Source organism: Drosophila miranda, chromosome XR (genome assembly GCF_003369915.1).
Source record: "Drosophila miranda strain MSH22 chromosome XR, D.miranda_PacBio2.1, whole genome shotgun sequence".
In the NCBI taxonomy this organism is placed as follows: Eukaryota; Metazoa; Arthropoda; class Insecta; order Diptera; family Drosophilidae; genus Drosophila; species Drosophila miranda.
Genome location: NC_046674.1, coordinates 27,767,266 through 27,787,918, shown reverse-complemented (window position 1 = coordinate 27,787,918; position 20,653 = coordinate 27,767,266). Strand labels below are relative to the sequence as shown.

Sequence of the window (20,653 nt, the reverse complement as noted above, 5' to 3'; positions counted from 1 at the left end):
AAGCGGGTGGTGCTTCCGCTGCGGGTCTGCGGAGCACAAGGTAAGCGACTGCCACAATGAGGCAAAATTCTTCCTTTGTGTCGGAAAGGGCAAGCACCACACACACGTAGCTGGTAGCCACAGGTGCCCCATGGCACCCAAAGAGAAGGCAAGTCAATACGCTGGACATGGTTAGGTTTTACCAAATAAACCTAAACCATTGCGAGGCTGCCACGGATCTGCTCTCTCAGTCGGTGCGTGAAATGAGATCGGACGTTGCCATAATTAGCGAACCCTACATTTCCCCCGAGGATGGATTCTGGGTCCAAAGCTCCTCAGGCAAAGCAGCAATATGGGCTTGCGGTAAGCCTCCTCTGCGGCCCTCAGTGTGCGTTGAGTTCCGACATTTCGTCAGGGCAAAACTGGGGAACTTATGGATTTACAGCTGCTATCTCCCCCCAAGCTTGAGCCGTCGTAGCTTCGCTGCGGCGATGGACGAATTGGCCGACGACGCCAGGCACCACAAACCAAATGTGATTGCTGGCGACTTCAATGCTTGGGCCCAGGAGTGGGGCAGCGACATCTCCAGAAGCAGCAGCTCAGACGCCATATACAAGGGACACGCACTGCTTGAGGCCTTCGCTGCGCTGGACGTAGTATTGTTGAATCAGGGGACCGCGAATACCTTCAACAGGGGTGGCTCTGGGTCAGTCATCGACCTTACATTCGCCTCTAGTAGCCTTTCCCCTCTGTCCACCTGGCGCCTGGGGAACCACTATACGGCCAGCGATCACGAGGCAGTGGTGTTCTCGATAGGCGGAGAAGGTGGTTGCAGACTGACCAGGGCAACGCAGACAAGCCGGAGAGCAGCCTACAATCCCGAATCAATGCGGATTCCTAGGTTCTTGGAGGCGCTGAGGCATATGGAGGTCGGAGGCTCAGCTCAACAGATGGTCAACCAGCTTTTGGAGTCCCTACTGCTCGCATGCGATGCCAGTATGAGTCGCAAGAGGCCATTCAAGGGTAAGCAATCGCCGACCTATTGGTGGAACGACGAGATCCAGGAGGCCAGACGCACTTGCCTGTCAGCTAGAAGGCGATATCAACGGGCTCGCAGAAGGAGTGGCACTAGCTGGCCAAGGCTACAGGCGGAGTACTGCGGAGCTAGAAAAGCGCCAAAGAACGCTATCAAGGAGAGCAAGAGGGAGTGCTTCCTGCAGCTTTGCGACTCAGCCGAGAAGGATCCGTGGGGACGTGCCTACAAGACGGTAATGAAGCGAATGCATGGCAGCAACGCGGGGTCGCCGTCTGACCCAGACCAGTTGCGGACGATTGTTGAGGCATTGTTCCCATCCGGGGCTCACGGTCTTGCCATCAGTGCCGTCGCACACCAGCCTGCATATTCGGTCGAACCTGTCACGGAGGACGAAATCGTCGCCCTGGCCCAAAGCTTAAAGGCCAAGAAGGCTCCAGGCCCTGATGGAATCCCCAACCATGCGGTAAAACTGGCGATGGCATACAACCCTCACGAGTTTGCTAAGGCATTCACGCAGTGCCTGCGGGAAGGTCTATTTCCGCCGCAGTGGAAGTTGCAACACCTGGTGCTATTGCCAAAGCCAGGAAAGCCGCCGGACAATGTCAGTGTTTTATTTGGACAATATTGAACGGCACACATGCCCCCATCCTAAAGGGCTGGCCAAAAATTATGACTTGAAGATTCACTGCCGCAAGCAAGTCGCTTATTGAATGGGCGTATTGAATGCCAAATCGATTGCTACGAAAATAAAAAATGAAACAAAAGAAAACTTTACAAAAAGGAAACAGCAAAAATATTAATGTAATCAAGTAACACAGAAAGTGCATTCCGGCCAACAGCAACAATCAAGCTAATGAGGGTGAGGTGGCCACATGTGTGGGCGTGAGTATCGTACGAGTCTGCCAAAAGGTCAACAGAACTAAAGCATAATCCACCTGGTCTACGAACTTCACTTGATAGCACCATTGACATGAACAATCCCCCTCGGACCGTGTCGGAGGAGAAATCAATCAGCAGAGCACACAAATGACCAACTCAGAGGAACGGAAAAGCAATAATTAGCAACGTAATTAGTAGCAAGTCCGATATTCTTCCAAAACTTAAGGTCAAAATTGCGCATCGCCATGTTTTCCGAAGCATATGACACCGATGAGCTGGACACCATCGCCGATGTCATGGGACTCCGCTCACAGGCTCGACTAAACACATTTCGCGAAATGTGGTACCACTTATTTCTGTGGGCCCTCTTCTCATCCATTTTTATCCACACCTGTGCCGCCCTCGTGGCGTTTGTCACGCTTCGAAAGCATAAATTCGGTCGATTCTTCTCCATACTAGTTCTGGTCATGGGATTCTTGTCCCCGGCTTCTAGTGGGATCATTAGCAGTGCGGTAATTGCATTTGTGCATCGCGCTTCCAGCCTGCCCATGTCGCCTATTTATGCAATGGTCTGGGGTCTTGGACAGACTATAGTCTCGGCGTGCCTGGGCTTCACCCGAATCTTGGCCACGCTCTAGATTATGGTCTGAAATTTCATTATAGAACGTTCGTCGCTTGCTATTTTTTTTTTGTAATCATTATCATACTTTTTTTATTCGTTTTTCGCAGAACATCTTGAAAGATGCTCGACAACAAATATAAAAATTCATAGATATGCGTATAAGAATATTGTGATTTTTAAATATACATATACTATATACGACCAGAGGAATAATGTAAAATATTTAGCTCTTACTTGTAATATTTACTCTAATTGTACATACGATACCAGCCGAATACACAATCCCTCCTCGTTTCGACCGATTTGCTTAATCGACTCGCTGGGGAAGACTCTGGAACAGATAATCCGTAGAAGACTGGACAACGCCGTCGAGGATGCTGGGGGACTTTCACCAAACCAATACGGCTTCAGGAGTGGGAGGTCAACGGTGGACGCCATAGGCAGGGTAGTCGACATAGCCTCCAAGGCAGTGGAGGGAACTCGATGGAAGGGCGGCAAGAAGGAATACTGCCTGATTGTCACCCTAGACATCAGGAACGCCTTCAATACGGTGAAGTGGGAGTGCATCCTGGACTCACTTAACCGGCGCGGTGTACCCCAATACCTTCAGGCAATCATAAGGAGCTACTTCGAGGGGAGACTGCTGGAGTATAATACGGCGGCTGGCGCGCAGACTCACGGCATAACGGCAGGCAGGAGTCATGAAATTAGCACTTCCAGGCGGATGTCAGCTAACCTGCTACGCAGATGATGTCGCCCTGACGGTGGTAGCCAAGCACCTGGACGTCGTCGAAGCAGATTGCGACACCGCAATCCAGCTGATTGCAGACTGGCTCCGTTGTGCGGGACTAGAGCTAGCCGCTCATAAAACCGAGGCAGTATTGGTGAGAACCCGTTCGACTGTGGAGACCGCTCACATCAGGGTTGGCGACCAGAGACTATCTTCGAAACGAGCCATTCGGTATCTGGGCGTGATGATCGACACCAGGCTCAGTTTCCGTGAACACCTATGCTACGTCCAGGAGAAAGCGGCAAAAACGAGTCGGGCGCTGTTCCGAATACTGCTGAACACCCGTGGCCCGAAGCAGGAGAGGAGGATTCTGCTGACCAGCGTAGTGCGCTCAGCCATGACCTACGCAGCAGACGTATGGGCGGATGGCATTAAAGTTGCCAGCTACGCTAGGGGCGTAAAAGCCACTCATCGCCTCTGCGCGCTCCGGATCTGCTGCGGCTTTCGGACCATATCCGACGACGCTGCCCTAGTACTGGCGGGTGTCCTACCTATCGACCTTCTGGTGCTTGAGGAGAGGGCCGTGGCCGAAGCCATCCGGGCCGGCGCGGCAAGGAGAGACGCGCGCAAGCAGGCCCGTGAAGGAAGCCTCAGAGCATGGCAAAGCCGCTGGGACGGCTCTGATAACGGACGGTGGACACACCGCCTGATTCCGGATGTCCGATATTGGATCGGCAGGCGACACGGTGCGGTCAATTTCCATTCCACACAGCTTCTGAGCGGACACGGCTGCTTCAGCCATTACCTTTGGAGGTTCGGCCACGAGGACTCGCCGAACTGCTCGTGGTGTGGCGACGCCACTGAAGACGCTGAGCACATCATTTTTCAATGTGGGCGCTTCTCACTTATTAGGGAGGAGTTGTGGCGAGCCGCCGGCGGGCAGCTCACGCCGAACAACTTGATCGAGGCGATTGTGGAAGACCCCATGGTATGGTCGGCCTGGAGCAACTTTGCAGCCGGCGCCATGAAGGAGCTGCGTAGGTGCGAGCGCCGAAGGAACGAGAGTGGCTAGGAGGAACCATGGTCCCTACGAAGCATTGCTTTGCGGCCGTCCCGCAGAGACCCGGAACTTCCTGCCGGTCTCTCCAACTCAATACAGCTCCCTGTCTAGCTATAGTTAAGTCCCAGGCTTATAAAATTTAATAAAATTAAGAGTTAATACAGAAAAAAAAAAAAAAAAAAAAAAAACACATACACATATATGCATAACAAGTGACAATTATCCAAGTCGTTCATTTAAGTTAAGTAGCAATGTATAGATTTGTGAACCGTGTAAAGTTTTACATAATTTATTATCCTCCCCGGTTATCCTCCATCCCCGTGGCCTGGCATGCTTTCTAGCTGGTAGCTGGTAGCCACAGGTGCCCCATGGCACCCAAAGAGAAGGCAAGTCAATACGCTGGACATGGTTAGGTTTTACCAAATAAACCTAAACCATTGCGAGGCTGCCACAGATCTGCTCTCTCAGTCGGTGCGTGAAATGAGATCGGACGTTGCCATAATTAGCGAACCCTACATTTCCCCCGAGGATGGATTCTGGGTCCAAAGCTCCTCAGGCAAAGCAGCAATATGGGCTTGCGGTAAGCCTCCTCTGCGGCCCTCAGTGTGCGTTGAGTTCCGACATTTCGTCAGGGCAAAACTGGGGAACTTATGGATTTACAGCTGCTTTCTCCCCCCAAGCTTGAGCCGTCGTAGCTTCGCTGCGGCGATGGACGAATTGGCCGACGACGCCAGGCACCACAAACCAAATGTGATTGCTGGCGACTTCAATGCTTGGGCCCAGGAGTGGGGCAGCGACATCTCCAGAAGCAGCAGCTCAGACGCCATATACAAGGGACACGCACTGCTTGAGGCCTTCGCTGCGCTGGACGTAGTATTGTTGAATCAGGGGACCGCGAATACCTTCAACAGGGGTGGCTCTGGGTCAGTCATCGACCTTACATTCGCCTCTAGTAGCCTTTCCCCTCTGTCCACCTGGCGCCTGGGGAACCACTATACGGCCAGCGACCACGAGGCAGTGGTGTTCTCGATAGGCGGAGAAGGTGGTTGCAGACTGACCAGGGCAACGCAGACAAGCCGGAGAGCAGCCTACAATCCCGAATCAATGCGGATTCCTAGGTTCTTGGAGGCGCTGAGGCATATGGAGGTCGGAGGCTCAGCTCAACAGATGGTCAACCAGCTTTTGGAGTCCCTACTGCTCGCATGCGATGCCAGTATGAGTCGCAAGAGGCCATTCAAGGGTAAGCAATCGCCGACCTATTGGTGGAACGACGAGATCCAGGAGGCCAGACGCACTTGCCTGTCAGCTAGAAGGCGATATCAACGGGCTCGCAGAAGGAGTGGCACTAGCTGGCCAAGGCTACAGGCGGAGTACTGCGGAGCTAGAAAAGCGCCAAAGAACGCTATCAAGGAGAGCAAGAGGGAGTGCTTCCTGCAGCTTTGCGACTCAGCCGAGAAGGATCCGTGGGGACGTGCCTACAAGACGGTAATGAAGCGAATGCATGGCAGCAACGCGGGGTCGCCGTCTGACCCAGACCAGTTGCGGACGATTGTTGAGGCATTGTTCCCATCCGGGGCTCACGGTCTTGCCATCAGTGCCGTCGCACACCAGCCTGCATATTCGGTCGAACCTGTCACGGAGGACGAAATCGTCGCCCTGGCCCAAAGCTTAAAGGCCAAGAAGGCTCCAGGCCCTGATGGAATCCCCAACCATGCGGTAAAACTGGCGATGGCATACAACCCTCACGAGTTTGCTAAGGCATTCACGCAGTGCCTGCGGGAAGGTCTATTTCCGCCGCAGTGGAAGTTGCAACACCTGGTGCTATTGCCAAAGCCAGGAAAGCCGCCGGACAATGTCAGTGTTTTATTTGGACAATATTGAACGGCACACATGCCCCCATCCTAAAGGGCTGGCCAAAAATTATGACTTGAAGATTCACTGCCGCAAGCAAGTCGCTTATTGAATGGGCGTATTGAATGCCAAATCGATTGCTACGCAAATAAAAAATGAAACAAAAGAAAACTTTACAAAAAGGAAACAGCAAAAATATTAATGTAATCAAGTAACACAGAAAGTGCATTCCGGCCAACAGCAACAATCAAGCTAATGAGGGTGAGGTGGCCACATGTGTGGACTCGTATCGTACGAGTCTGCCAAAAGGTCAACAGAACTAAAGCATGATCCACCTGGTCTACGAACGTCACTTGATAGCACCATTGACATGAACAATCCCCCTCGGACCGTGTCGGAGGAGAAATCAATCAGCAGAGCACACAAATGACCAACTCAGAGGAACGGAAAAGCAATAATTAGCAACGTAATTAGTAGCAAGTCCGATATTCTTCCAAAACTTAAGGTCAAAATTGCGCATCGCCATGTTTTCCGAAGCATATGACACCGATGAGCTGGACACCATCGCCGATGTCATGGGACTCCGCTCACAGGCTCGACTAAACACATTTCGCGAAATGTGGTACCACTTATTTCTGTGGGCCCTCTTCTCATCCATTTTTATCCACACCTGTGCCGCCCTCGTGGCGTTTGTCACGCTTCGAAAGCATAAATTCGGTCGATTCTTCTCCATACTAATTCTGGTCATGGGATTCTTGTCCCCGGCTTCTAGTGGGATCATTAGCAGTGCGGTAATTGCATTTGTGCATCGCGCTTCCAGCCTGCCCATGTCGCCTATTTATGCAATGGTCTGGGGTCTTGGACAGACTATAATCTCGGCGTGCCTGGGCTTCACCCGAATCTTGGCCACGCTCTAGATTATGGTCTGAAATTTCATTATAGAACGTTCGTCGCTTGCTATTTTTTTTTTTGTAATCATTATCATACTTTTTTTATTCGTTTTTCGCAGAACATCTTGAAAGATGCTCGACAACAAATATAAAAATTCATAGATATGCGTATAAGAATATTGTGATTTTTAAATATACATATACTATATACGACCAGAGGAATAATGTAAAATATTTAGCTCTTACTTGTAATATTTACTCTAATTGTACATACGATACCAGCCGAATACATAATCCCTCCTCGTTTCGACCGATTTGCTTAATCGACTCGCTGGGGAAGACTCTGGAACAGATAATCCGTAGAAGACTGGACAACGCCGTCGAGGATGCTGGGGGACTTTCACCAAACCAATACGGCTTCAGGAGTGGGAGGTCAACGGTGGACGCCATAGGCAGGGTAGTCGACATAGCCTCCAAGGCAGTGGAGGGAACTCGATGGAAGGGCGGCAAGAAGGAATACTGCCTGATTGTCACCCTAGACATCAGGAACGCCTTCAATACGGTGAAGTGGGAGTGCATCCTGGACTCACTTAACCGGCGCGGTGTACCCCAATACCTTCAGGCAATCATAAGGAGCTACTTCGAGGGGAGACTGCTGGAGTATAATACGGCGGCTGGCGCGCAGACTCACGGCATAACGGCAGGCAGGAGTCATGAAATTAGCACTTCCAGGCGGATGTCAGCTAACCTGCTACGCAGATGATGTCGCCCTGACGGTGGTAGCCAAGCACCTGGACGTCGTCGAAGCAGATTGCGACACCGCAATCCAGCTGATTGCAGACTGGCTCCGTTGTGCGGGACTAGAGCTAGCCGCTCATAAAACCGAGGCAGTATTGGTGAGAACCCGTTCGACTGTGGAGACCGCTCACATCAGGGTTGGCGACCAGAGACTATCGTCGAAACGAGCCATTCGGTATCTGGGCGTGATGATCGACACCAGGCTCAGTTTCCGTGAACACCTATGCTACGTCCAGGAGAAAGCGGCAAACACGAGTCGGGCGCTGTTCCGAATACTGCTGAACACCCGTGGCCCGAAGCAGGAGAGGAGGATTCTGCTGACCAGCGTAGTCCGCTCAGCCATGACCTACGCAGCAGACGTATGGGCGGATGGCATTAAAGTTGCCAGCTACGCTAGGGGCGTAAAAGCCACTCATCGCCTCTGCGCGCTCCGGATCTGCTGCGGCTTTCGGACCATATCCGACGACGCTGCCCTAGTACTGGCGGGTGTCCTACCTATCGACCTTCTGGTGCTTGAGGAGAGGGCCGTGGCCGAAGCCATCCGGGCCGGCGCGGCAAGGAGAGACGCGCGCAAGCAGGCCCGTGAAGGAAGCCTCAGAGTATGGCAAAGCCGCTGGGACGGCTCTGATAACGGACGGTGGACGAACCGCCTGATTCCGGATGTCCGATATTGGATCGGCAGGCGACACGGTGCGGTCAATTTCCATTCCACACAGCTTCTGAGCGGACACGGCTGCTTCAGCCATTACCTTTGGAGGTTCGGCCACGAGGACTCGCCGAACTGCTCGTGGTGTGGCGACGCCACTGAAGACGCTGAGCACATCATTTTTCAATGTGGGCGCTTCTCACTTATTAGGGAGGAGTTGTGGCGAGCCGCCGGCGGGCAGCTCACGCCGAACAACTTGATCGAGGCGATTGTGGAAGACCCCATGGTATGGTCGGCCTGGAGCAACTTTGCAGCCGGCGCCATGAAGGAGCTGCGTAGGTGCGAGCGCCGAAGGAACGAGAGTGGCTAGGAGGAACCATGGTCCCTGCGAAGCATTGCTTTGCGGCCGTCCCGCAGAGACCCGGAACTTCCTGCCGGTCTCTCCAACTCAATACAGCTCCCTGTCTAGCTATAGTTAAGTCCCAGGCTTATAAAATTTAATAAAATTAAGAGTTAATACAGAAAAAAAAAAAAAAAAAAACAAAAAAAAACACATACACATATATGCATAACAAGTGACAATTATCCAAGTCGTTCGTTTAAGTTAAGTAGCAATGTATAGATTTGTGAACCGTGTAAAGTTTTACATAATTTATTATCCTCCCCGGTTATCCTCCCTCCCCGTGGCCTGGCATGCTTTCTACTCGCGGTATTATCTAGCCAATAAGGCAGCTTCTTCTTCTTCAGAACTGTGTCCCTATATTGTAAATGGTTTGCTCCCGTTTCCCCGTCTGTCTTCTCTAAGCGTAATGGTATACTAGTTTTATTTTATAGGTGTGTAAAGTCAAGTGCTTTGTGTAATTTGCTCAATTTTCGCGCTTTGTAACTATCATTACAGGATTTTGTTGTTTTTGGGATCTGCATCCATGGATACATACTATATACACATATATCAGGCAACAATGAGCAAAGCAATTGTGTTTAAACTATAAGTAGCTCTAATTGATTATACAGAAATATACAATACAGACGGACAGACAGACAGGGCTCAATCGACTCGGCTTTTGATGCTGATCAAGAATATATATACTTTATGGGGTCGAAAACGATTCCTTCTGGACGTTACACACATCCATTTTCACCACAAATCTAATATACCCCTATACTCTTCGAGTACCGGGTATAAAAAAAAACGCCGGAAAAGTTTGTTCTTTACCCAACGTTTAATTCCGACACGTATATTTACGTTCCTATATTTCGTTTACTTAAGATCAGAAACAAAAAAATATAATATGTATATGTACGTCCAAGTTCACGATGTGCTTGCCACGAAGGAAAAAATGAACAAGGGCTCAGTTCCTCTAGGACTGCGGTATTTATACCTTTTTGTCGCTGCGCAGTGCACACACACAATCATGGAAGTAGAACTCCTCTACACGAGCAGTGCTGCCAGAAATTCAGAGCTAGATTCAAAAATAAATTGCAAAAATGGCTAAAACTGAAAATAAATACACTTAAAATTAGGCAAAGACCCGTGGAATAAAAAATGCTGTGGTTTTTTTGCTTTAGGTTATTTTAGCGATAAATTAACAGATATGTACAAGAGAGTTCATCTATTCCACACACGAAGCCTACGAATAAAGTTCTTGTTTATGTGCTCCCATTAAGAATAGCCCAACAAACTAGATCCAATAATTTGTATGGATCTGGCATCGCTACGGTGCCAGCAGCACGCGTAGGACGATCAGGATCAGGATATGGCTCTCAACCTGGAGCCGGAGATCATACTGCAGACAGCGCCCGATGTGAATCCCGCCCAGCCACAGCAGCACCACTTCACTGCCCACCAGCAGCAGCAACAGCAGCAGCAGCAGCACTGCAACATGTTCCAGCACATGGCATCGCAGGCCCATATGCAGCACATGCGATCGGCGGCGCTACCTCCACCGCCACCCTCTGTGGCACTGCCGTCACCGCCACCACCAGCCACACATCAGCAGCCACCGCCTCAACAGTTGCAGCATCCGCAGCAGTGAAAGATTCTCGCCTTTAGTCTTTAAGCTCAACGCTAGCCAGCTAATCACATTTCACACGTTCATGTGCGCCTACAGTGGGTCTGGAAAGTGCCTCCACACCGGAAAAATGTTCAACGCAATGCCCACTTGTTAGAGTTGCTTAGAGTTGTGATTAAATGGTTTTTGTGATTCCTATTTCTGATTTTATGATGTGCAAAAGTACGTTTTCCTGTTGCAATGCAGAAGTTTATGGAACTATGGCATCACTGACAGAAGTAGACTTGACCTGTAGCAATATCATGAGAAAACGTATCTTTGTCTCACAAGTATCCTGTATTTCTGTCAATGCTTTAACTGTTCTTCAGTATCCAATATCCTTGCAATATTTAAAGCCCTAGATGTAGTCTCTTGTTTTATGTCCCTTTTCTTATAGAAGTCACAGCTCTAAGGGATGTCTCAAACACTCATGTATGTTCGATATTTGTTTGAATGCTTAAGATAATGAGATTCGATATAACGATACGATAACGATTTTTGTACGATTACATCTATGATATAATGATACATGGCAAGCCGTAAATTACTTATTTAATTTCATTATTTTATTTTATTATTTAAATTTAAGTTTAAATATAAGTAGCAAAACCCCTTGCTACCAATGAAATTAAAGCACCATAGCAGTGATTATTTAACGGTTCAGTCCGCTTTTGAAAAGCTTGGGGTCCTAATGATAACCCAAGTTCCCCTAGATTGCATGCGTCTTGTAGAATTGGGTGCAATGCGAAAATTTTTGGAAAGAATATTTTATAATAAAGTAAAAAGTAAAATTTCAAAACAAAACAAAGTTACGATTTCCGAAATATTAACATCAATGCGAAGTCATATACCCAGGGAGTTGGCACGGAAGCCCAGAACATTTTTAGCTTCAAAACTGGAAAAGCACTGAGTTTAGGAAATTCTTATTGTATACTGGGATTGTAGCTCTTAAAGATACAATCCATGAAGCGCAGTACTATGTGTTTATATTGCTGCACTGTGCATATAGACTACTCTGCTCGCAAATGTTGAATCTGTTTGTTGAGAACTTTCCTATTATTTTCGGTGAAAACAGTGTGTCCTACAATGTTCCCGGCTTACTTCACGTAAGAGAGACTGTAAAACAAGTCGGAAACCCGATTTCAGGATCGTCTTACGCTTTTGAAAATTATTTGCAAACTCTTAAAAATTTTGTCCGTAAGCCAACACATATCTTAGAACAAATATTCAGAAAAACAGTCGAAGATAGGTACGTTGCTCCCGGTAAAGAACCAGTATTGTTAGTAGGCAAGAATTTAAAGATTCAGAACAGTTCCCTAAAAGATAGAAAGCCAGATCATTTTTCCTTTATAAGAGGAGATGTTCCTATTCAAATCGAGTCATTTGAAGAGGAATTAGGAAAGATTTTTATCATAGGTAGAATAAACATTAGATGTTTTTATAGTGAACCATTAAGTTTGACTCAGTTAAGTATATACCTAGTCAATGTAGAAGCACCAACTGAGCTGAAAAAGTTTTCGGTAGAAGAATTTGAACGGAAAGCCGTTGCCATGCCATATAAAGGGGAAATAGTTTTAGTTCCATTGTTGCATTTTCCATAGGTTTATTTGCTACCTTTATTTATATTCATTTGTAATATTTTTTGCTTATTTTTAAATGCATAAAATGGAGGTGTTTAGTCCGTAGGCGTAATTGAATTACGAATCGGGCATATCTTTATAAAATGCATGATTTTTCGGGAAAAATCATTGCTTATTAAGTGCATGATTTTTATGCTCGATGACAATGTCATCATTTATGCCCTAGGATCAACAGCTCAGCGTATCAACTATGTCATCGGGGGTAGTGACGCGGTCATCGACGTGTCAGCAGCTGAGTCATCGATGACCCCTACTGCAGGGAATATACATACATACATATGTACATATGCACATATCGGTGAACAGAAACTCCTCGTCGGGTTTCCACAGAGGAGTCCCGTTGTAGCACCAGGACTCCCGAAGATCCGCTTACTCATCCTCGTGGTTGTATGCAGGTCCACCCTATCCTGCTGCACAGCGTTAATGAGGGTGCCGAATGAACGCATGTGGCCCATCTCGACTTGGCTTCATCCAGCAGACAAATCCTCCGATTTCACGGCACGTATCATTTACTGTGGCGCTTAAAAATACAAGTAAGATTTCAGTTTTACCCAAAAAACGAAACCGTTTGACTAGGCTTCTATTTTTGAGCCGTAGAAGCAGAAAAAGCTGCGCATTCCGCAGTAGAATTGTTCAAGTTCACATCCAACTGCACGGAAACCCCCGCAACCCACGCAACCACCGCACCACTGGATCACCCTGATGCTGCACGATTAGTGTCAAAATTATAAAAAAAAAAACGCCGGAAAAGTTTGTTCTTTACCCTACGTTTAATTCCGACACGAATTTTTTACGTTCCTATATTTCGTTTACTTAAGATCAGAAACAAAAAAATATAATATGTATATGTACGTCCAAGTTCACGATGTGCTTGCCACGAAGGAAAAAATGAACAAGGGCTCAGTTCCTCTAGGACTGCGGTATTTATACCTTTTTGTCGCTGCGCTGTGCACACACACAATCATGGAAGCAGAACTGCTCTACACGAGTAGTGCTGCCAGAAATTCAGAGCTAGATTCAAAAATAAATCGCAAAAATGGCTAAAACTGAAAATAAATACACTTAAAATTAGGCAAAGACCCGTGGAATTCAAAATGCTGTGGTTTTTTTGCTTTAGGTTATTTTAGCGATAAATTAACAGATATGTACAAGAGAATTCATCTATTCCACACACGAAGCCTCCGAATAAAGTTCTTGTTTATGTGCTCCCATTAAGAATAGCCCAACAAACTAGATCCAATAATTTGTATGCAAAAATAAAATCCAGACGAGAAGAAATATACATCTAACGCTAAAAAAAAGCTGAATGTATTTAAATAAAATACTAAATTGCTTGTAAAAGCATTTTGAATATTTTATAAGCCATTTCTAGCTATGTCTTAAAATATGCTAAAATGGCTGCGCTCTACACAAGCTCTCGGTGTGCTGGCGCTGCTACATAACTGTATATGTACGTAAGATGTATATACGTAAATATAAGCGAGAAAGAAAACGTTCGGGTTCGTGCGAGGGGAGGAGCGAGTGATAGAAATACATGCTCTCGTTTGGTTGCTGTTCTGTCTGGTAGCAGCGCAGAGGCAAAATTAGGGACTTCACATTATCTAACAATTGTTGGTGTTGGTGTAACTTTTGTCGTTTGCTTTGACATCTTTCTGCCTGCTGGACGACAGGCTCGTCAGAGGTCGTGCGCCGCCGCATCCGACGCAGAACCGTTTAGAGTATTTCTATCTCGCTCTCTCGCCTCTTTCTTTGCATGCTTTTTATACCCGATACTCAAAATGAGTATTGGGGTATATTGGATTTGTGGTAAAAGTGGATGTGTGTAACGTCCAGAAGGAATCGTTTCCGACCCCATAAAGTATCTATATTCTTGATCAGCATCAATAGCCGCGTCTATTGAGCCCTGTCTGTCTGTCCGTCTGTCCGTCCGTCCGTCTGTCCGTCCGTCCGTCCGTCTGTCTGTCCCTATCAGCCCCTAGTGCTCAAAGCCTTCTGTGATATGTCACTGTTACAAAAATATTTCAAAACTTTGCCCCGCCCCCTTCCGCCGCCACAAAAGGCGAAAATCAGTGGCATCCACAATATTGCAGATTCGAGAAAACTAAAAACGCAGAATCATAGATAATGACCATATCTATCAGATTGTTGAATCTGGATAAGATCGGATCATTTTTTTAGCCAATAAGAAGAAATCAATTTGTAGTGGCTACGTAGCGCCCGACGTCGTGCTCAGACTGATTTTCTGTCCCTCTCGCACGCACTCTTTGTCGTGTCGTTTAATATTAGCGGCCTCTGCCAGAGGAGAGTCATACCACTAACCATACAGTATATAGATGTGCCAGTTCATACAACGAAAGCGTCACACACTGGCTAGCGCGTTCAGTACCCCAGAGGACGTCATCATGAGAGAGAGAGCGCAGAGAGAACATCTTTGCATGTGTTAGTACACACGCAATATGTTTCGACAAAAATATGTGATTGTATGCTTTTTCAGATTTTTTGAACTCTCTCAGGTCTGGTTCTGTTTTGCCACCAGCATGTTTTAGTGTATGGGTGCACATGCATTCTCACGTACTTTGCGTGCGTGTGTTTAGTATTGCTGGCCGCCAGAACTGAAATTTGAGTTTGGTTCTTGTTTTGGGTCTTTTGATGAGCTGACCTACCGCCACAAAATAAATTAAGAATGGGCAGGGGGTGGGGGTATGGTACACTAGGGCGCGGGAAATGAAATAAAAGCTGTTATTTGTTTGATTTATACCACAAAATATAAAATATTACAATAATATAATTACACATTTATTTCCTTATTTTAAACAGTTTGATTATAAATTATAAAAATTATGTAAACGCCGTCGGTTCTCGACTTTATAAATAGAGGATATACCTTAAGAATGTTCATATATGTAACTACATACAATGTATACGTAAATACATACAGTGCCGCTCAACTGAATAGGTTCAACAATTTTCAAAAGTCAAACCGCTATATCTTTTTAACCAACTTACCGATTTATATGAAATAATTTTTTTTGCATAGATTGATTCATTATTAATATAGCAAGAAAGTTTCCAGAACACGTTTTTAAAGGCTATTTATTAATTTTTTCAAAAACATTACAAACGAGGGGGAACGTTGTGAGTTGCTGCGGACACCGCAACTCTACAGTTATACCCGATACTAAGTCAGTATGGCTCTCCTCCGGCAGACGCCGCTAATATTAAACGACACGACAAAGAGTGCGTGCGAGAGAGACAGAAAATCAGTCTGAGCGTGACGTCGCGCGCTGCGTAGCCAGTGCAAATTGATTTGTTCATTTTGGCTATAAAAATTATATGATCTGATCCAGATTCAGCAATCGGATAGATATGGTCGTTATCTATGATTCTGCCTTTTTAGTTTTCTCGAATGTGCAATATTGTGGATGCCACAGATTTTCGCCTTTTGTGAGAGCGGAAGGGGGCGGGGCAAAGTTTTGAAATATTTTTGTAACAGTGACATACCACAAAAGTCCGGATATAAAATGTCGTTGCTCTAGCTCTTATAGCCTTTGAGCACTAGGCGCTGAAGGGGACGGACAGACGGACGGACGGACAGACGGACAGACAGGAGTTTCACAGTTTGAGTTTCCAAGTGCGGTCGTGTTTGCAAGCGAGCTCCGAGTTTTCTACAAACAAAATCCGTATCACGCCTGGAATCAAAACAGAAGACGGTTCAAGTCAGGCTTTCAGCGTCCCGTACTCACTGCGCATGGTGGCTGGCGACGGAGACTTCCCAGTTGGTTGCAGGGGCAAACGCAGACGAGCAGATAGGCCAGAGGGGGTGATCGTTGGTTTTGGCGCATTTCTCTATCTCTATCTAATTTTAAATTTCAAATTTCAAATTCGAGTATTTGGCAATTACAAACAGGAAGAATGGAGGAGGAGGAAAAGCGGGTCTTTGAGAGGAGAACTAGCCTGCAGCGTTCCCCACCACAGTGGCAGACGCCCCGAGGCATTTGGCCCAGGGAGCAGGCAGTTGAGAAGCCGGCCCAGCTAAGCCTTGGTACCGGAACTCCACTTAAGGCGCCCCTTAGAGTGCTGCCAGCACTGACTGTGTCTGCACCAGCAGAAGTCCCTGTCAATCCCTTTGACTTCAGCAGTGCTTCCACAGACAAAAGCGGTACAGGACCAAAGGCCGACGGAGATCTGCGGGCGATCCTGGCTTCGCTGGTAGAAAAGTCTAGAAAAGTCTACGGACTTATCGAAGATGCTGAGGGACGCCCGTTATCTCAACAAGGAGATGAAAGAGTTGGCGCAGAACGTGGTGAGGATGCAAAAGTCCGCGCTTCACAGCTTCGACGCAAAGTTTCAGAGGAAGGAGAGGGTGGAGCGGCGTGATCAGGAGACGCAGTGCTCCCCTCAACACGATGCGTCGAAAAGGAAACTGGACAAGCCGACGAGGAGCTCGCCGAAGCGGAGAAACAATATGAGTGGCCATCCCACGTTGCAGTCCCACGAACAACCGGCAAGGAAGACCGAAACAGCTGCACCTACCGAAGGTGAATGGGAGAAGGTGAAGAGCAGAGCGCACGCCCGGAAGCCAAGGCCCCGTCCGGATGTCATTATCATCGAGCCAAAAGGGGAAATGACTTACGCGGAGATCCTTAACCTCGTCACCCGCAACCAGAGCGGGAAGATGAAGAAGGTTGGCGAGAGTGTGAGCAGAGTGAAGCGCACAGCCAAAGGTGCTCTTCTATTGGAGCTCAAAGACGCCTCGAAGGAGACCGCGCAGCTGCTTCGCGAGGACATAGGCACTGTCCTAGGAGGCAAGGTGGAGGCGCGAGCACTCACCCAGCAGACGAGGCTAGAGATTCTCGACTTGGATGAGATGGCTACCACGGAGGACGTGAGGAAGGCCTTCAGCGAGCAAATGGGGATTACTCTCGATGCGGACGCCATTAAGAGTTTGCGCCCAGGCTTCGGTGGTACCCAGCGGGCTGTTATTTGCCTGCCGGCGACCCTTGCGACGAAGGCGCTATCCGTTGGAAAGGTCAAAGTGGCATGGTCCGTCTGCCGCATACGGGAGCGAAACCTGCCGTTAAAGTGCTTCAGGTGCCTTGAGATCGGCCACGTTGCACTAAATTGCAAAAGCTCTGTGGACAGAAGCGGGTGGTGCTTCCGCTGCGGGTCTGCGGAGCACAAGGTATGCGACTGCCACAATGAGGCAAAATTCTTCCTTTGTGTCGGAAAGGGCAAGCCCCACACACACGTAGCTGGTAGCCACAGGTGCCCCATGGCACCCAAAGAGAAGGCAAGTCAATACGCTGGACATGGTTAGGTTTTACCAAATAAACCTAAACCATTGCGAGGCTGCCACAGATCTGCTCTCTCAGTCGGTGCGTGAAATGAGATCGGACGTTGCCATAATTAGCGAACCCTACATTTCCCCCGAGGATGGATTCTGGGTCCAAAGCTCCTCAGGCAAAGCAGCAATATGGGCTTGCGGTAAGCCTCCTCTGCGGCCCTCAGTGTGCGTTGAGTTCCGACATTTCGTCAGGGCAAAACTGGGGAACTTATGGATTTACAGCTGCTATCTCCCCCCAAGCTTGAGCCGTCATAGCTTCGCTGCGGCGATGGACGAATTGGCCGACGACGCCAGGCACCACAAACCAAATGTGATTGCTGGCGACTTCAATGCTTGGGCCCAGGAGTGGGGCAGCGACATCTCCAGAAGCAGCAGCTCAGACGCCATATACAAGGGACACGCACTGCTTGAGGCCTTCGCTGCGCTGGACGTAGTATTGTTGAATCAGGTGACCGCGAATACCTTCAACAGGGGTGGCTCTGGGTCAGTCATCGACCTTACATTCGCCTCTAGTAGCCTTTCCCCTCTGTCCACCTGGCGCCTGGGGAACCACTATACGGCCAGCGACCACAAGGCAGTGGTGTTCTCGATAGGCGAAGAAGGTGGTTGCAGACTGACCAGGGCAACGCAGACAAGCCGGAGAGCAGCCTACAATCCCGAATCAATGCGGATTCCTAGGTTCTTGGAGGCGCTGAGGCATATGGAGGTCGGAGGCTCAGCTCAACAGATGGTCAACCAGCTTTTGGAGTCCCTACTGCTCGCATGCGATGCCAGTATGAGTCGCAAGAGGCCATTCAAGGGTAAGCAATCGCCGACCTATTGGTGGAACGACGAGATCCAGGAGGCCAGACGCACTTGCCTGTTAGCTAGAAGGCGATATCAACGGGCTCGCAGAAGGAGTGGCACTAGCTGGCCAAGGCTACAGGCGGAGTACTGCGGAGCTAGAAAAGCGCCAAAGAACGCTATCAAGGAGAGCAAGAGGGAGTGCTTCCTGCAGCTTTGCGACTCAGCCGAGAAGGATCCGTGGGGACGTGCCTACAAGACGGTAATGAAGCGACGATTGACCAGTTGCGGACGATTGTTGAGGCATTGTTCCCATCCGGGGCTCACGGTCTTGCCATCAGTGCCGTCGCACACCAGCCTGCATATTCGGTCGAACCTGTCACGGAGGACGAAATCGTCGCCCTGGCCCAAAGCTTAAAGGCCAAGAAGGCTCCAGGCCCTGATGGAATCCCCAACCGTGCGGTAAAACTGGCGATGGCATACAACCCTCACGAGTTTGCTAAGGCATTCACGCAGTGCCTGCGGGAAGGTCTATTTCCGCCGCAGTGGAAGTTGCAACACCTGGTGCTATTGCCAAAGCCAGGAAAGCCGGACAATGTCAGTGTTTTATTTGGACAATATTGAACGGCACACATGCCCCCATCCTAAAGGGCTGGCCAAAAATTATGACTTGAAGATTCACTGCCGCAAGCAAGTCGCTTATTGAATGGGCGTATTGAATGCCAAATCGATTGCTACGAAAATAAAAAATGAAACAAAAGAAAACTTTACAAAAAGGAAACAGCAAAAATATTAATGTAATCAAGTAACACAGAAAGTGCATTCCGGCCAACAGCAACAATCAAGCTAATGAGGGTGAGGTGGCCACATGTGTGGGCGTGAGTATCGTACGAGTCTGCCAAAAGGTCAACAGAACTAAAGCATAATCCACCTGGTCTACGAACTTCACTTGATAGCACCATTGACATGAACAATCCCCCTCGGACCGTGTCGGAGGAGAAATCAATCAGCAGAGCACACAAATGACCAACTCAGAGGAACGGAAAAGCAATAGTTAGCAACGTAATTAGTAGCAAGTCCGATATTCTTCCAAAACTTAAGGTGAAAATTGCGCATCGCCATGTTTTCCGAAGCATATGACACCGATGAGCTGGACACCATCGCCGATGTCATGGGACTCCGCTCACAGGCTCGACTAAACACATTTCGCGAAATGTGGTACCACTTATTTCTGTGGGCCCTCTTCTCATCCATTTTTATCCACACCTGTGCCGCCCTCGTGGCGTTTGTCACGCTTCGAAAGCATAAATTCGGTCGATTCTTCTCCATACTAATTCTGGTCATGGGATTCTTGTCCCCGGCTTCTAGTGGGATCATTAGCAGTGCGGTAATTGCATTTGTGCATCGCGCTTCCAGCCTGCCCATGTCGCCTATTTATGCAATGGTCTGGGGTCTTGGACAGACTATAGTCTCGGCGTGCCTGGGCTTCACCCGAATCTTGGCCACGCTCTAGATTATGGTCTGAAATTTCATTATAGAACGTTCGTCGCTTGCTATTTATACCCGATACTCAAAATGAGTATTGGGGTATATTAGATTTGTGGTAAAAGTGGATGTGTGTAACGTCCAGAAGGAATCGTTTCCGACCCCATAAAGTATATATATTCTTGATCAGCATCAATAGCCGAGTCGATTGAGCCCGTCTGTCTGTCCGTCTGTCCGTCCGTCCGTCCGTCCGTCCGTCCCCTTCAGCGCCTAGTGCTCAAAGACTTCGCCCCGCCCACTTCCGCCCCCACAAAGGACGAAAATCTGTGGCATCCACATTTTTAAAGATACGATAAAACCACAAACGCAGAATCGGTGAGGATGACCATATCTTTTACAGTGCAAAATCTGAACTAGATCGTATAATGATTATAGCCAGAATCAAGAAAACAACTTCATTCTTTCTCGCTCTGTCTCTCTCTAACACACAGGTTTCATGGTCGGTTTTGTCAATTTCAATATATGAGTTCAAGGATCTCAGAACCTATAAGAGCCAGAGCAACCAAATTTGGTATCCACACTCCTGTGATATCGGACCTTGACCGTTTCGTGTCCAAATTTCGCCACACCCCCTTCCGCCCCCGCAAAGGACGAAAATCTGGGGCATCCACAAATCTCAGAGACTATTAAGGCTAGAGTAACCAAATTTGGTATCCGCACTTCTGTTAGATCTCACTATAAAACGTATATCTCAGAATTTCGCCCCACTCCCTTCCGCCCCCACAAAAGACGAAAATCTGTTGCATCCACAATATTGCACATTCGAGAAAACTAAAAACGCAGAATCATAGATAATGAC

General features: G+C 48.1%; 3 protein-coding genes across 3 annotated transcripts; all 3 read left to right on the top strand.

Annotated features, from left to right (window-relative positions):
• Positions 1 to 1,805: 1,805 nt before the first annotated feature.
• Positions 1,806 to 2,720, top strand: LOC117186724 (transmembrane protein 170B-like). The gene has a single exon (XM_033387840.1). The coding sequence runs from the start codon at positions 2,140 to 2,142 to the stop codon at positions 2,530 to 2,532; it is 393 nt and encodes a 130-aa protein (XP_033243731.1). The 5' UTR covers positions 1,806 to 2,139; the 3' UTR covers positions 2,533 to 2,720.
• A 3,643-nt stretch (positions 2,721 to 6,363) lies between these two features.
• On the top strand, positions 6,364 to 7,263 carry LOC117186725 (transmembrane protein 170A-like). The gene has a single exon (XM_033387841.1). The coding sequence runs from the start codon at positions 6,682 to 6,684 to the stop codon at positions 7,072 to 7,074; it is 393 nt and encodes a 130-aa protein (XP_033243732.1). The 5' UTR covers positions 6,364 to 6,681; the 3' UTR covers positions 7,075 to 7,263.
• Positions 7,264 to 19,395: 12,132 nt separating this feature from the next.
• LOC117186727 (transmembrane protein 170A-like) lies at positions 19,396 to 19,856 on the top strand. The gene has a single exon (XM_033387843.1). It carries the CDS (start codon positions 19,430 to 19,432, stop codon positions 19,820 to 19,822), a length of 393 nt encoding a protein of 130 aa, XP_033243734.1. The 5' UTR covers positions 19,396 to 19,429; the 3' UTR covers positions 19,823 to 19,856.
• Positions 19,857 to 20,653: the final 797 nt, after the last annotated feature.

Bases quoted from the DNA above. Each gene is read 5' to 3' on its own strand.
- LOC117186727 (XM_033387843.1), top strand. From the start codon at position 19,430: ATGTTTTCCGAAGCATATGACACCGATGAGCTGGACACCATCGCCGAT.
- LOC117186724 (XM_033387840.1), top strand. From the start codon at position 2,140: ATGTTTTCCGAAGCATATGACACCGATGAGCTGGACACCATCGCCGAT.
- LOC117186725 (XM_033387841.1), top strand. From the start codon at position 6,682: ATGTTTTCCGAAGCATATGACACCGATGAGCTGGACACCATCGCCGAT.